At 44.1% G+C, this 14,824-nt stretch overlaps 1 protein-coding gene across 1 annotated transcript; it reads right to left on the bottom strand.

The window, feature by feature from the left end:
• Nucleotides 1–3,529: 3,529 nt before the first annotated feature.
• On the bottom strand, nt 3,530–14,028 carry CX3CR1 (C-X3-C motif chemokine receptor 1). The gene is made up of 2 exons (XM_063116399.1): nt 13,873–14,028; nt 3,530–4,673 (listed from the first exon to the last, which is right to left on the bottom strand). Exon 2 carries the CDS (start codon nt 4,658–4,660, stop codon nt 3,596–3,598), a length of 1,065 nt encoding a protein of 354 aa, XP_062972469.1. The 5' UTR covers nt 4,661–4,673; nt 13,873–14,028; the 3' UTR covers nt 3,530–3,595.
• Between the last annotated feature and the right edge of the window lie 796 nt (nt 14,029–14,824).

Raw genomic sequence — 14,824 nt, 5'->3', positions numbered from 1 at the left:
TCTGCAGAACAACGGTGGGGGACGTTTACTTAGCGATTCCTCAAGCGGGAGCTGAAGGAGGGAGAAGCAACGTGATTCACATGGCATCGTGCGGAGGGGACTGATGGAGCCACTCCTTGAATGGTCCAGCCCTTGTGCTTTGTAAGTGTGGTTGGCCCACCGTTGGCATTTGGCCGCTGAGAGCTTCACTAAATGTGCATGTCTCCCTTGGGCAAAGAGGTTGGACACTCCTGGCTTCAAGGCTAGTAGCTCTTCTACCCTGACTAGTGCACAGTGTGATCTTTCAGTGGACTGATTGAGCAGAGCACAATGCTGGACGAGTGATTGTTTCCCTGGACGTTATGAATAAAAATCAACTGAGTCAGAGAACTGAAAGAAAAGAGGCAGCACCTATTCTGCCATCGAGAATTAAAATTGCTCCTTGCTTTTGTTGCCTAAGTTGGAGACATGACGAATCTAGATAACCAGGATAATCAGAGCATATTGTACATATTATGCGGTGGAGAGTGATACTTGGGATTGTGAGCCCTCCTCTAACATATGTACAACGTAAGTGTGTCAACAGGCAGGTTGGCCAACTCTTGAAATTAACGATTCCAGTACTTGGCAGGGCCATGGGGCGGGGCGGAGGAGCCGCACACCGTCTGGTGGAACTACAGGAAACATCACACACATCTAGGTGCACGGCTACTCCTAACGCTAACAGGTCCCCCTGCCACCACGTGAGAGCATCCAAACGTGGAATTCAACCCCTACAGATTGCAACATGATCTAGAGTGCAACGGTAATGCTATCAGAAAGCTGTTTGGGCCATCAGTGCACCAGTCGGACACGTGGCTGTGAGATGCAGCTGAAGAGGCAGGCTTTCCCCTCACATCCCTGGCCCTGTCTTTACGGCAGTGCCTTGCTCCCGCACTCGCGTTCCTTTCCGGCATCTGCACAGGACGGAACACAGGTGGGAATTTCCCAGCTCTGGAAAAGTAAAAAAAGTAAAAACAGGTTGGGGGGGAGGAGAGAAACGGGACCATTCTTCCCCCTTTTTTAATTTTATTGTCTGTATCTGCACAGCTGCACAGATAAGGGGGGGAGGAATGTGGCAGCCAGAGGAGGGGGTGAGGAGAGGGACTGGGTGAACCATGTGTCTTCTTTCTGGCTGCCCGTTCCTCCCCACCCACCCCATTTCTTTATATTTTTATTACCTGTACCTGCGCATAATGAAATGTGCTGCACACACCTATGCTTTCAAGTGAGGCAAGAAGAGAGGAAAGGTGCAAAACCAACAACCCCCAGGGTTGTGCAATATCTAAGGCGAGTCCTTGAAATGTGCTGTTTGCTAAAACAGAAAAGTAAGTAAAAAAGAGTCCCCTACGTGTCATGGTTTCAAAAGAGAACAGGCTCGCTAACTTGGTCTGAGGGATAAAAACAGAAGTGGTTGGATTGTCTAGTCTGTCAGCTTGTTCGGGTCTTGCTAAAGCCCCACGCTCGCTTTGTTTTGTTGCAGCTGTGGCATGGATGGGACTTCTGCCTTTGGCGAAAGGATTCTTCCTCTTTCACAGTAGATGAGCATTTTATAAAAGCAACATCATGGATTATTTGGTTTGTTGTGGTGGTCTTTTAAAATATAATAGTAATTTTTGGCTCCACCCCCTTCCTCTTTAGGCAGAGCACAGAATTACAAAATACCACATCATTTATGAATTTCAGGAACTACAACGGTTTAATACCTTTTGACCTGAGTCAGCAGAACACCCTGCTGTTGACTTATTTGTGTGGGTCTCATACGGAAACACCTCTGGAGATAATTTTGTCCTTTCGTTTGCCACATTGTCACCTCTAGCCCTGAGGAAAGGGCACAATGACTGAGAAAGGAGGGAGAAGGGCCCTGCACCTAATCCTTCAGCTGTTCATGGGATTTACGGCAGTGCCAGGAACTGGGCAGGGAGTTATTACAGCTCTGAGATAAATTCTCCTGATGGAGAGAAGTAAACAGTGGGGGTCGCACAGGGATTGGTATTGGCTCCAGTTCTTTTCAACCTGATCATAAATGATCTGGAATTAGGAGTGAGCGATGAAGTAGCCAAGTTTGCTGATGACACCAAATCATTTAAGGTTGTTAGAACACAAAGGGATTGTGAAGAGCTCCAAAGGGATCCCGCCAAGCTGGGAGAGTGGGCACCCAAACGGCAGATGCGGTTCAATGTAAGCGAGTGTAAGGTGATGCACGTGGGGGCAACCCCACCCCCCACCCCAACTTCAAGTATAACCTGATGGCATCTGAACTGGTGGTGACCAAACAAGAAAGAGATCTTGGGGTTATGGTGGACAGCTAGATGAAAATGTCCAAACAGTGTGCGGCCGCTGTAATGAAGGCAAACTCTATGTTAAGCATTATAAAAAGGGAATTGAGAATAAAACTGCCTATACAAATCTATGGTGTGACCACACTTCAAATACTGTGTACAGTTCTGGTTACCACAGCTAAAAAATGATACTATGGAGCTGGAAAAAGTGCGGAAAAGGGCAACTAAAATGATTAAGGGGCTGGAGCATCTCCCCTATGACGGAAGGTTACAACAGCTGGGATTGTTTCTCTTGGAAAAAAGGAGGCTAAGGGCAGCCATGGTAGAGGTGTACAAAATTATGCATGGTGTGGAGAATGTGGATAGGGAGACATTTCTCTCCCTCTCTCAAAGTACTAGAACCTGGGGTCATCCCATGTAGTTGATTGGTGGGAGATCCAGGACAAATAAAAGAAGTACTTCTTCACACAGTGCATAGTTAAATTATGGAATTCACTACCACAAGATGTAGTGATGGCCACCAGTTTGGATGGCTCTAAAAGAGGGTTGGTTAAATTCTTGTAGGAGAAGGCTATCAATGGCTACTACCCCTGATGGTTATGTGCTCCCTCCAGTATCAGAGGTTACTGGGGAACATGGGTGGTTGGTGCTGTTGCACCATGTCTTGCTTTCTGGGTCCCTGGTCAACAGCTGGTTGGCCACTGTGTGAACAGAATGCTGGACTAGGTGGACCCTTGGTCTGATCCAGCATCAGGGCACTTCTTAGGTTCTTGTGTTCCCTACATCCATTTGTGCAGTTGCAAGTCCTTTAAACAGCCAGAGGTTACAGCACCACTGAAAAGGCCCTCTCCCTTGTTAGCATCCTCCGAGCTTCCCTCGGAGTAGGCACCCAGAAGAAGACCTTAAATGTTGAGCGTAGTGTATGGGTAGGTTCATGTCGGGAGAGGCGTTTCGTCAGGTATTTTGGTCCCAGGCCGTGTAAGGCTTTATTGGTTAAAACCAGCATCTTGAATTGTGCTTTGAAATGTACAGGCAGCCAATGCAAGCTATTTGCTAATAATCATAAATGTGTATTGTGCGCTAATAATGAAAGCTGCTATGTAAAAACACACACACAGTTTTCTAACATATTTACAACATTTCCGGGCCTAAAGGAATAACTGAAAATGTTGTCCACAATGTTGCTATTTTGTCAGGAACAGAGAGGAAAACCACATGTTTGTTCACAACTAGTCAAAATGATTGCTAAGCACCCAGTATATCAAATAACTTCCAGTATGTCCACTATTAAACAGTCAGAGAAGGACAGAGCCATCTTGTTCACTGGTATTCTGGGTCTGGTTGCTGGTAAAGCCAGCTTCAGGAATGGGTGTGAGACCTCCATCATGACACTGCCTGGAAGGCACACAGAAACAGATGAATGAAAGGCACCTAAGAACCAACTGAGACAGGTACTTTCTGAATTTTTCACCAGCAAAAGCATAGATGATTGGATTAAGACAGCAGTGGCTGAAAGCTAAAGGTTCGGTCACATGGATCATGTAATCTAAAATCCTTAAGGTGCTGCAGGTCTCAAAGATGTCATAGTACTTTAATACCTGTAGTAAAAGCGATATGTGATATGGGGTCCAGAATAGAAAAAACACAACCACCACCATTAAAATCAGTCTGATGGCTCTTTTTTTCCGGTTCGTTTTGCAGGAGCGCAAAGTTTTGATGATCCACAGATAGCAGAAGCTCATGATACACAATGGGAGAAGGAACCCTATGATGTTTGTTTCCATGTGGCTGAAAATGGGCCAGATTTTTTCAAGGTGTTCTGGATACAGGGAAGTGCATTTTCTCTCTGTCTTTTGGATGAACACATAGTGAGGAGCTGCAAATAAAATTGCCAGTACCCACACTGCACAGCTAATGAGATATCCGTGGTTGACCGTTCTAGCTTTCACAACAAATGTTGCACGGACGATAGCCAGGTACCGATCAATGCTTATGACAGTGATGAAAAACATGCCTCCAAAGAAGCCCACGGAATAGAAAGAGGACACTATTTGGCATGAAAGGTTCCCAAGTGTCCATTCATGTAGGATATAAGAAGCCCAAAAAGGGAGAGAAATCACAAAGAGAAGATCAGAGATGGCCAGGTTCAAGAGATATATATCAGTGATGCTCTTTTGGCGGCCACCTCTCACAATAGTAAAAACCACCAGGAAATTTCCCACTAGCCCAATTATGAACACAATGGCATATAGAATTGGCAGGAAAAGTTTCCCAAATATCTGGATGTCCATTTTATCACACGGAGATGCCAGTTCCTCATAGACAAAAGCAGTGGTCATCTCAATATGTTCCCCAGTCATGGTGAATACTTGTCTGTAAAATAAAATACAAGAGAGAAACACCATTAACTATGGAGGGGATACAGAGTTCTTATTTCAAATGCACAGCAGTTACAAGCATAACAGAGCAGCAAGCCTTCAGATGAAGACTTGAACATTTTCTCTCATGGATAGGAGTGCAATTCAGAAATAGTTGATAAATGGAAAGTTAGGGGATGTATATACGGCTTCTTTACTCCGACCTAAATGCGCAGATTTGCATTTTAGGACACATGACGCAGCCGCCCACTTGCCGTAGCACCGGTTTTTTAACCCGATAATGCACATATTTGGATCAACCTTTGAGTTTGCACCGCATTATAGTTATGTGTCCTTGGGGGAGTTAAATAGCATTTTGAAATGTGGGTGTAACTTTGAGGGCAGGACAAAGTGATTGGCCGATTGGTCGCCTTTCCACCTATCGCATCCTCTGGCTGCCTCGTTCCTTCCTGCCGTTTTCATGTTGAATTATACGAATCTGTGGAGGTCCACAGAGAGAGCTTTTAAAATTAAAATAAAGAGGGGGGAACGGGCAGTGAGAGGGAGGAGACATGTTCAGTCCCCTGCTCACATCATCATCTGCTGCCTCATTCCTTTCCCCCCTTGGTTTTCCTCATATGAATCTGCGAGGCGCCGCAGATAAAACTTAAGCATTCCATAGCCTCGTATGTGCGCATTAATAACTGCTGCAGTGTGATGCTCTTTGCGTAGATTCGAATCTATGAAAATTCAGGTTTATATTCAATGAGGAGCAAACCCATTATCATATAGACGGGGGCCTGGTAAATGTGTGCAGTTTAAATGCCTGAGTCTGCAATCATTTACCTCAGCCATCTGCAAGCTGCTTCCCTCCAGATGCACTGGACTACAATTTTCATCAACCCCAAGTAGCATTGTCAATTGTCATGCTTGCTGAGGACGATGAGAGTTCTGGTCCATCATATCTAGTAGTTGTTGTGGTTCACATCTGGGGAGTTGTGATCACTTACCAGGAAGTAAGCCCCATTGAACCTGATGAGATTTACATTTGACTAGACACATAAAGGAATGCTCTGTGCATCTTGCTGATTTTGGTGAGACTGAGGGCTAATCTACACCTGCAGGCATTTTAGCACGGAAGAGGGATGCGTCCAACTGTTCCCTGCTTTTGTGATCGGCACTCACGGAGCACACGGCCCTGATGTGCACTACAATTTCAGGAATGCCATTGTGGGAGTATGTGTGCCCCATTACGCCACTTGTGCATGTGGACTAGCAGAAGGGGTGGTGCTAGGCTACAGGGCAGACTTTTTTAATGACTCATGAGACATGCACATGAGTGCAGACACACAGCAACACATGGGGGGAAACCCCATTGAATATGCACTCCTGCGCAGAGATACCTTTGTATTTTTTAAAAAAACCCACACTCAGTGGTAAAACATCCCAATACCCATCCAAAACATGTGGCAATGGTGGACAAGTCCATGCATGTGCCCCTCACAGCTGTTTGCTGAGCAAGGAACTCACAGCAAACAGCAATGACCTCTCAAAGGGGGGGAGCACACTGCTAGAAATACTAGTCCAAGGACTAAGGCAGGATCTACACTAGTGCTTTATAGCAGTATTGAAGTGTACTGACAACTGTTGGTGCCCATGACACATTTACACCAAGCAGGATATAACACTATGAAAGCGGTATATAAAAGACAGGAGCCACACCAAGCAGGATATAGCAGTATGGAAACATTATATGGTATGTGTCAATGGGCCCCAACAGTTGTCAGTGCACTTCAATACCGCTATAAAGCAGTAGTGTGGCTCCTGCCTTTTATATACCACTTTCATAGTGGAATAGCCTGGTTGGTGTAGGAGCTCCATCAGATGAGTGTTTATTGCACGCTAGTTGCTGGGCACTTACAGATTTTTGTGTGTCATTCTCATGATGTCGTCTGCCTCCCGTGCACCTCCCACCCCTCTTGCCATCCACAAAAAATATCCAGAAAGGCCTATATATTTTCTCCATGCAAAATAAAAGCACCCTTCTGTCCCTGTGTATTGCTGTCTTCATGCTATGTTGCTTTTGTTTGGGGCAGTCCTGCTGACAAAAGAGAAGGGAGGTGTAGTTCTCCAGCTTGCTGAGTCTGTCAGTCAAACGAACGGACTTGTGCTGAGCTGGTGGAACAGACTCTCTGACCTGGTTTGCATGACACGATGGCCCACTGTGCTTAATTTACCTATGGGGGTTGTCACATCATAATGGGTGCCTGTGGATGCCATTTTTCCATAGCCCAGAGAATCCCAGCTTACTCTGTCACACAAAGCCAGGTGGTAGGGCTTGTTTGAGGTTTAGACATCCCTCAAATAACCCTAAAACAAGCCATGGTTATTTGGGCGTTGTCTAAATCCTGCTGCTTGGCTTTGTATGACAGAACAAGCCATGGCATCTGCCAAGGGGCTAGCATATTGTGGTGTAGTCAGTGTGGTGTAGTGGCTAGAGTGTCGGACTGGGAGTCGGGAGATTTGGGTTCTAGTCCCCCCTCAGCCATGGAAACCCACTGGGTGACTTTGGGCCAGTCACAGCCCAACCCACCTCACAAGGTTGTTGTTGTGAGGATAAAGTGGAGAGGAGGAGGAGGATTATGTACGCCATCTTAGGTTCCTTGAAGGAAAAAAAATGGGATATAAATGCAATAATAAATTAAATAAAAATATTCAAAATGGTGGCTGGCACATGCCATAGCACCCCAAGGGTTAATTAACCCATTGTGGCTCATTGTGAAGTACGACCTGGCTCACTGTGTAGCATTTCCACAGGACTGCCATGGGGAGGAGGGGATGAAGAAATTGATTTCTGCCAGCACAGTTGATCCAGAGCAGCCAGGACCCTTGAAGTTGCCCATCAACAGTTCCCAGCTGGACAGCATCTTGAGCAGGCACACTGGTCACCTGATCACAGTTTTCCGCATGATGGTGAGATGTACTGTATTGCTATTTAAATTATTTCTAAATTTGCATCTCTGCATAGCATAGGCAAATTTGTGCAAGTCTGGGTCCTCACTTTTGGGCATGTGTTTCCTCTTTTTTGGCAATGCATAACTGGCTATTCTAGCTGTAATGGGTCAGAATAGGTATCTACCACCACTTCAGCTAAACCATACTGGTCAAAATAGGACAGAGCTCTTCTACTGCCATGAACAGTTAAAAAACTGTGCTACAACCTTGTACTAATGTAAGAAAACTGGGGTTATTTCCGCCTGAATACAACCCATGTGTAGAAGAGACATTGGAGGCTTCTTGGATTCATAGTCTCTGACTTTTTAAGCCTCTGTTAAAACCAAATTGATTGGCTTTCATAATATGTAGACATGTTGCATTGAAATGTGCATCTTGATAATTACAGAATGTCACCCTTTTTTTTAGATACTTCTGTGCTGTCGTTCGCCGTCTACTTCCTCTGATATTTTTGGCGTTTTCCGGACAGTCCCAAACTTGACCACACAAATTGATTTGGAAACACTTCCTCGAAGTGCTGGGGAAACAAAACATCCCCTTTTCATCCATGCAAAGACTGTTTTTGATGATTCTCCAAACTAGATAGAGGTTTGTGACTGAGGCATTTGCTAGACCTACTTTAAAATCTGGGTGTGAGGAGGGGAGAGCCCGTGATGCAGCTATCGCAGGCTGTCACCCTTGTCTACACATCAGACGCGATGGGTTAAAGGAAAGACCAGTCGCATCCGCCATTTTTTTAAAAAAAAATTAAAGGGACGGTTGCTCAGGAGCGCATGAATGACTAAAGGTAAGTTGTTGTTGTTTTAAAAAAAGAATTCCTTGCTCCCCCCCACCCTGCCCCCAATGGGCGCAGCTTCTCCCGGCTATGCGAGAGTAATTGCGCAGAGCCAGGAAAAGCGGTGGAACGGGCCACATGCTCGCAGTCTTGGGTTCAGCCCAAGACCGCGGGAAAAATCGGGCTGAAAGGGGTAGGCTATATCCCGGGGCCAGGGAGGGTTGATCCCCTGTGCGTCATCTGGATGCACAGGGGCGATCCCAGGTATCAGCCCGGGATATAGCCTGGTCTAGCAAAGGCCTGGGTCTCCACTTCTCTAAGGCCTTAGCTAGACCTAAGGTTTATCCCGGGATTGTCCCAGGGTCCTCCATGTTCATGTAAATGACACACAGGGGATCCCAGGACAATCCCAGGATAAACCTTAGGTCTAGCTAAGGCCTAAATGTATATTAAAAGCAGGTTGGCCTAAATTTTCCCTAAGGAAATCACAGCAGGGGTATTACGGTAACCATATGGAAAGAAGGTCAGGGCTCTTGTATCTTTAACAGTTGTATAAAAAGGGGGATTTCAGCAGGTATCCTTTGTATGCATGCAGCACATGGTGAAATTCCCTCTTCATCACAACAGCTAAAGCTGCAGCTGCCTTGCCCTTTTTTATATCTGATCACCAGATACAAAAACGGGCATGGCTCTTTCAGCTTTAATTGTTCTGATGAAGAGGGAATCTATTCTATACAACTGTTAATGATACAGGAGCCCTGTCCTCCTTTCCATATGGTCACCCTAGACTTTAACCAGGGAGATGATTCATGTATAGGAGAAAAGGATAACATCCCACCCCCCAGTGCTGAAGGCCAAATTGGGCCTCACAGTGGCTGTTTGTTTGACCATATACAAGAGAGGAGATCTGATCATGGATCTCTGTCATCTCATCTAGTCTGCCCCTAAATGTTGAACAGATGGAAATACCATATCCTTCTTTCTGAAAGGCAAACTTGTGGGTATTAAAACGTCTTGAGTTTGTTGAATTTCCAGGTCATCAAGTGTCCATTTGTGCCTTTTGGGTGGATTCCAGAGACAACTATCTTTACCTCAGAATAGTTAACATTTAACTCTTCTCTATAAGCCAACCTCTCTCTCTCTCTCTGAAAAACCACACACACACACACAACCACACTTTATTTACTGAAACACTGCTCCCCTCCCAAAACAACAAAACCTCAGCACTCAAATTTTGATGGTTCCACTCTTAGTGTTAGTTTCAATCCAGGCCTGAAACCATGCAATAGGGCCACTCTAAGACATAACTCTATCATTTTCCCACCTCAGAGACACCCATTACATAAAGAAGCTGTATTGTAGCTGCTTGGTCAAAGCAAGTGTGATTTCAGCACACTGAGAACAGGATGCATCTCCCCACCTAACCTCAAATGTGGCAACAAGGGGGCAGGCCCAGTGTGGCAATGTTGCAAAAAACCTGTGGGAACCTTTGTGGGAAGGCCCATGGGTGCTGAGCTAGCTTTCATCTCGATAGGTTCCTCCCCACAAATGACACTTCTGCTTCTGGCCTAAGTGCCTTCCCTCCACACAGGGCGTGATCCGTGTGTCAGGGGTAGTCTGCTTCTCAAGATGCTTCTTGCTATTTTCATACAGGGTGCAGAATCAAGCATACAGAAAGCATCACATTCTCAGGAACATCAGCCCAGTCTCCCAAATCTAAGAGCAGGCTGCTCCCTTCTGCTACTGTGTGCATGTATGAATTATGTCATCAGGGCTAAGGTATGTGATATGTTAAATAACATAGCATGCAACTTATCCTCACAACTTCTTTTTTATATATATTTGTTACATTTATTTCCCACCTTTTCCTCCAAGAGCCCAAGGCAACGTACATAATTCCCATGCTTTCCATTTTATGTGAGGAAGGTTAGGGTACATCTGTCAAGTATGCTGTAGGGTGGATTCCTGCATTCAGCAGGGGGTTGGACTAGATGGCCTTGTAGGCACCTTCCAACTCTACTATTCTATGATTCTAAGACTCAGTGACTGGCAGAAAGACACCTAGAGAGCTGAATGATTGAGTAGGGACTAGAACTTGGGTCTCCCCATTCCCAGTCCAATACTCTAATACACCACACTGGCACTTTTTAAATTTACAGGTGAGTGTGTAGGGCCCTAATCTAGATTTGGGCAAACGTGTGGGTAGAGGATTTTATTTTTTACATATAAACAGACTGACATGTATGTGTGTGTGCACGCACGTAGAGGCGAAAACAATTTTTAAAAAAGGGGTGAGGGAAGAAGGCCCCATTGGCATCAGTGAAGAAGAACTAAATCAGTAAGCTCAACAGAGCCATGCGATTTGTACTTTAGCGGCTTTTGTTTAGTGTTAAGTGTCTTTTTGGTTGCTTGGGGAGGGACTGCTCCCCATCTGAACAACTCATGTGCAAGATACCATATCTTCTGATTCCTCCCCCACAAGTAGTGGTGAACAGTTATCCCCCAGAAACACACCTATCATACAAGTAAAAGGGATGCCACATAAATGTTCCTAGAAAGTTAAGTCTATTTATGCCTATGGAACTTTCTGCAGGCGTACCCGGAGGGCACTAGGTCCTCCTTCCCAGTATGGCATCTCTATGTTGGCAGAGGGATGCTTCCACCTCATGATAATCCTGACAGCCAAAGGATCTGGGGATTAGGATTGCTCTGCCACTCTCTGTCTTCCCTGATGCAGTTTGTCATGTGTGTGTTTGACTTGTTATGCATAAAACCTAAAATAGCAGGATTAAACAAAAGAGCTTTGTACCTTGTGGCTGCCTGAGATAGCCTAATGCAGGGTTGGGGAAGTTATGGGCTCTGGAGGCAAATTTCTGCCCACCCCCCACCCCCGGACCATGCTCCAGCTGCTGGGCCAACGAACAGCTTTTCTACACAAGGCTTTTATTCTACTGTTGTGAGTGCTCACTCACGGTAGTTTGTGGATCCTTTACATGACGCTGTCCTTCTCCAGCATGTCTCCTGCTCTTTGCAACCATTTCCCCCATTTTTTTAGATTAAGGAAATGCAGAGAAAAAAAAATTCTGGAAAAAAACAACATGCAAAGGAGCCAATCTTAATCCCATAAAGAATCTGGAAGCAGAAGCCTTGGTAGAGGGTTAAAAGACTCATGTAGAAAAGCTCCAAAACATTGAAAATAAGCTAAATTTGTCCTCTTTCATCCTCCATTACAGTTTACTGCTGAAATTCAGCAGTAAACCACCAGTATTTTTGTTGTTGCCACACAGCTGAATTGGGGTAGCAGGGTAGGGTGACCATATGGAAAGGATGGCAGGGTTCCTGTATCTTTAACAGTAGCATAGAAAAGGGAATTTCAGCAGGTGTCATTTGTATGCATTCAGCAAATGGTGAAATTCCCTCTACGTCACAACAGTTAAAGCTGCAGCAGCCCTGCCCTCTTTTGGATCGGGTCACTCTAGTATAGCTTCTGCAGCTTAAATTGTCATGATGAAGAGAGAATTTCACAAGTGCTGCATGTATACAAAGGACACCTGCTGAAATTCCCTTTTCTTTACAACTGTTAAAGATACAGGAACCCTGTCCTCCTTTCCATATGGTCACTGTAGGTAGCAGGGGACATACCAGAGGCCAGAGAGGTTTGGATATTGTCTTTCCCTGGGCTAATGGCTGCTGTTTGGAATAAATAATCCTTAAGAAGTGAATTGAAAGTAGTCTGAGAGAAGCTTCACTTCCCCATGGTGTATACCAGCTTTCTCCAACTTGGTTTTCCCCTTCAGATATTTTGGCTGTATCATCCACATGGTAATTGCTCCATCTTATGCTAATTGCATGAAAGCAATGACCATAGGTGATAACATAATAGGGTTAAATCAATCATTCAAATTGCATAAAACTCACTGTCAACCAGCAATTGTTTTATTCTACTGTGTATAGGAGTTAACAGTATTTATAGAATATGGGTCAAATATTATAACTTCTAAGAACAACATTTGACAAATAGTCTAGCTTGCTGGGCATAGTCTTCAACATGAATTAAATATAAGTTTTGATTGAAAAAAGTTGCATATGTATTATGATCTATTTAAATATTATTAAAGGAAAATTAAGATGGGGAAAGGTTACACTGGGGAAAAAGATACAGCAAGTATTAATTATTGGAAAAGATTCCTAATTTTGTAGGATGATGTATGATTTTAAAAACTTACAGAGAAAACCATTCTGTGCTCCGAGACCTATATTTGACTGTAGATTTCTAAAATTATTGAGTTAAGGACATTTAAATATAGATAAACCTACCTTTATTTTCTCAGTCTTGATCATTATTTTGGCCATGTTCTATATATCTTTTTACTGTATATCTGTATTTTCTCCTTTATTCTCAATTATCCAATTAATCCTCTTGTGGATTTATTTCATACCCATGGCTTCATGGGTTCTTAGTTTATTATAGATCATGTCTTTCTTGGTATCTATAGAATTTTACACTCCTGTTTCTTCTGCCAAATTCCTAAACTGCCATGAAGTCAGTAGGTGGATTTAGGCAAAACATTCTCTATCAGCCTCTGCTTCCCCATCTGCATTATGGGAATAATATTAGCTTATTTTACAATGGTGAAGCAAAGTTTACTGAGATAACTTTGGACACTCAAATGGTTCAGGACATGTGTATTATTTCTTTCAATGGTTCTTCTCCAAGCAAGACTACGCCTGGATCCAATCCACACTCTGTTACTTTTGCTGTTATACCATTAAATTATTCCATTTCATGATCCCTCAATTGGTGTTTCAACTCTGCCTCTCTCTCTCTCTTTTTATAGTGGTAGTACTGTAATCTCTGGTAAATCATCCCATTTTCTAATTGTTTGTATGAGACAACCCATTCCAAGGTATATTTCCCCCTCCCATCTTTACTAGGGCTGGAACAGTTAATGAACTAAAAAGTCTTTGATCAATTAGAAATGTATCCTTCATTGATGGGGAGTAGATTAATATGATTGTAGAACAAGTACTATAAAATGCTACAGATGGCAAAACTGTATCAAAAGACAAATTTCTTCTCTTCCCTAGATAAGGGAACATTTCTTCTAAGGTGCCTACTCTGTCATATGCATGTATAATCTAAAATAGGGTATGCTTTTTGTAGAACTATGATTTTTACTCCTATGCAAGTTTAATCAATTAATTAACCAACTATAACTCATATGGTTAATCTACTAAAACATCACTAATAAGTTGACAGCCCTAATATATACTTTCATAGCCGATGGTTGGGATAAAGATTAATGAAGCTGGTGCCTAATGAGCAGTACATGTATCAGTGGAGGGGAGGGGGAATTGAACAATTTCCTATTCATATTTTTGCCGTGCTGTCTTTCAAATATTATACAGAATATTTTAGTCTTACCTTAATAAATTCTGCCTTGCTATGAATATATTCAGATCCAAACCTTTTCTCCTTTAGAAGACAATGAGAACAGTTACTGTAGAAGCTGTTTTCCTATCGCAAGCTCAGCAAGACGAATGAACTATTTCCTCAGACGTTCTTGCATAGGCTGCCCACAATTGCATGGGGATGTTCTACATGGCATGTGTCTTGCACTTGATGCATTGGGTTGAGAGAAGGGGCAGGGTTATGACATGATATCCATCAAGCCCTCAAAGGTCTGAATTAGGGGTGTGCACAGACCCCCCGCTCCGCTTCACTTGCAGATCCGCCATTTTCCGGATCGGGCCGCTCCGCCCCGCCCCCGCTCCGCCCGGAGCTCCGGATCCGGATCCGGAGCTCCGTTTCCCCCCCCCCCATAGGCTTGCATTGAAAGCTAAAAAATTATACAACTTTTTTTCTGTTCAAGTTAGAAACCTCATGTTTGGCACCATGACACCTCATGGGGATATACACACGCATGCCAAGTTTCAAAGCAATCCCATCATCCCCTGATTTTTGGCGAATTTTTGAAAATCGGGCACCCCACACACACCATCCCTGCGAGGTGGGCAGGGGAGGAGGGAGGGAAGGCAGGCAGGCATGCAGCTGGCATTTCTGGGGGCATAAGGAAGTGAGCCAAGGATAAGCCAGTAATGCATATAAAATGGAATAAATCAATCAATAAACAAAGGAGGGGTGGAATTAAAAGCAGCAGTGTTGCTCAATAAACAACAAGAAGAACTTTTTTTAAAAGGCTATATCTGTCTTTTACCAGCAATAGGGGGATGTGCCCGGGGGAGGGGGAAGTAGCTGCCAGTTCAAGACACTGACAGTCACAGCTCTGAGAAGAAGTAAAACGCTCACTTCGACTCAGAACAGGCATTGCTCCACCACTGAAAAGTGACCATTCACTTCAACTCATGATAGGCAT

The sequence above is a fragment of the Elgaria multicarinata genome, chromosome 1, assembly GCF_023053635.1.
Source record: "Elgaria multicarinata webbii isolate HBS135686 ecotype San Diego chromosome 1, rElgMul1.1.pri, whole genome shotgun sequence".
NCBI classification, from domain to species: Eukaryota; Metazoa; Chordata; class Lepidosauria; order Squamata; family Anguidae; genus Elgaria; species Elgaria multicarinata.
Note: the sequence above shows the minus strand (reverse complement) of the source record. Positions and strands in the feature narration are given on the sequence as shown.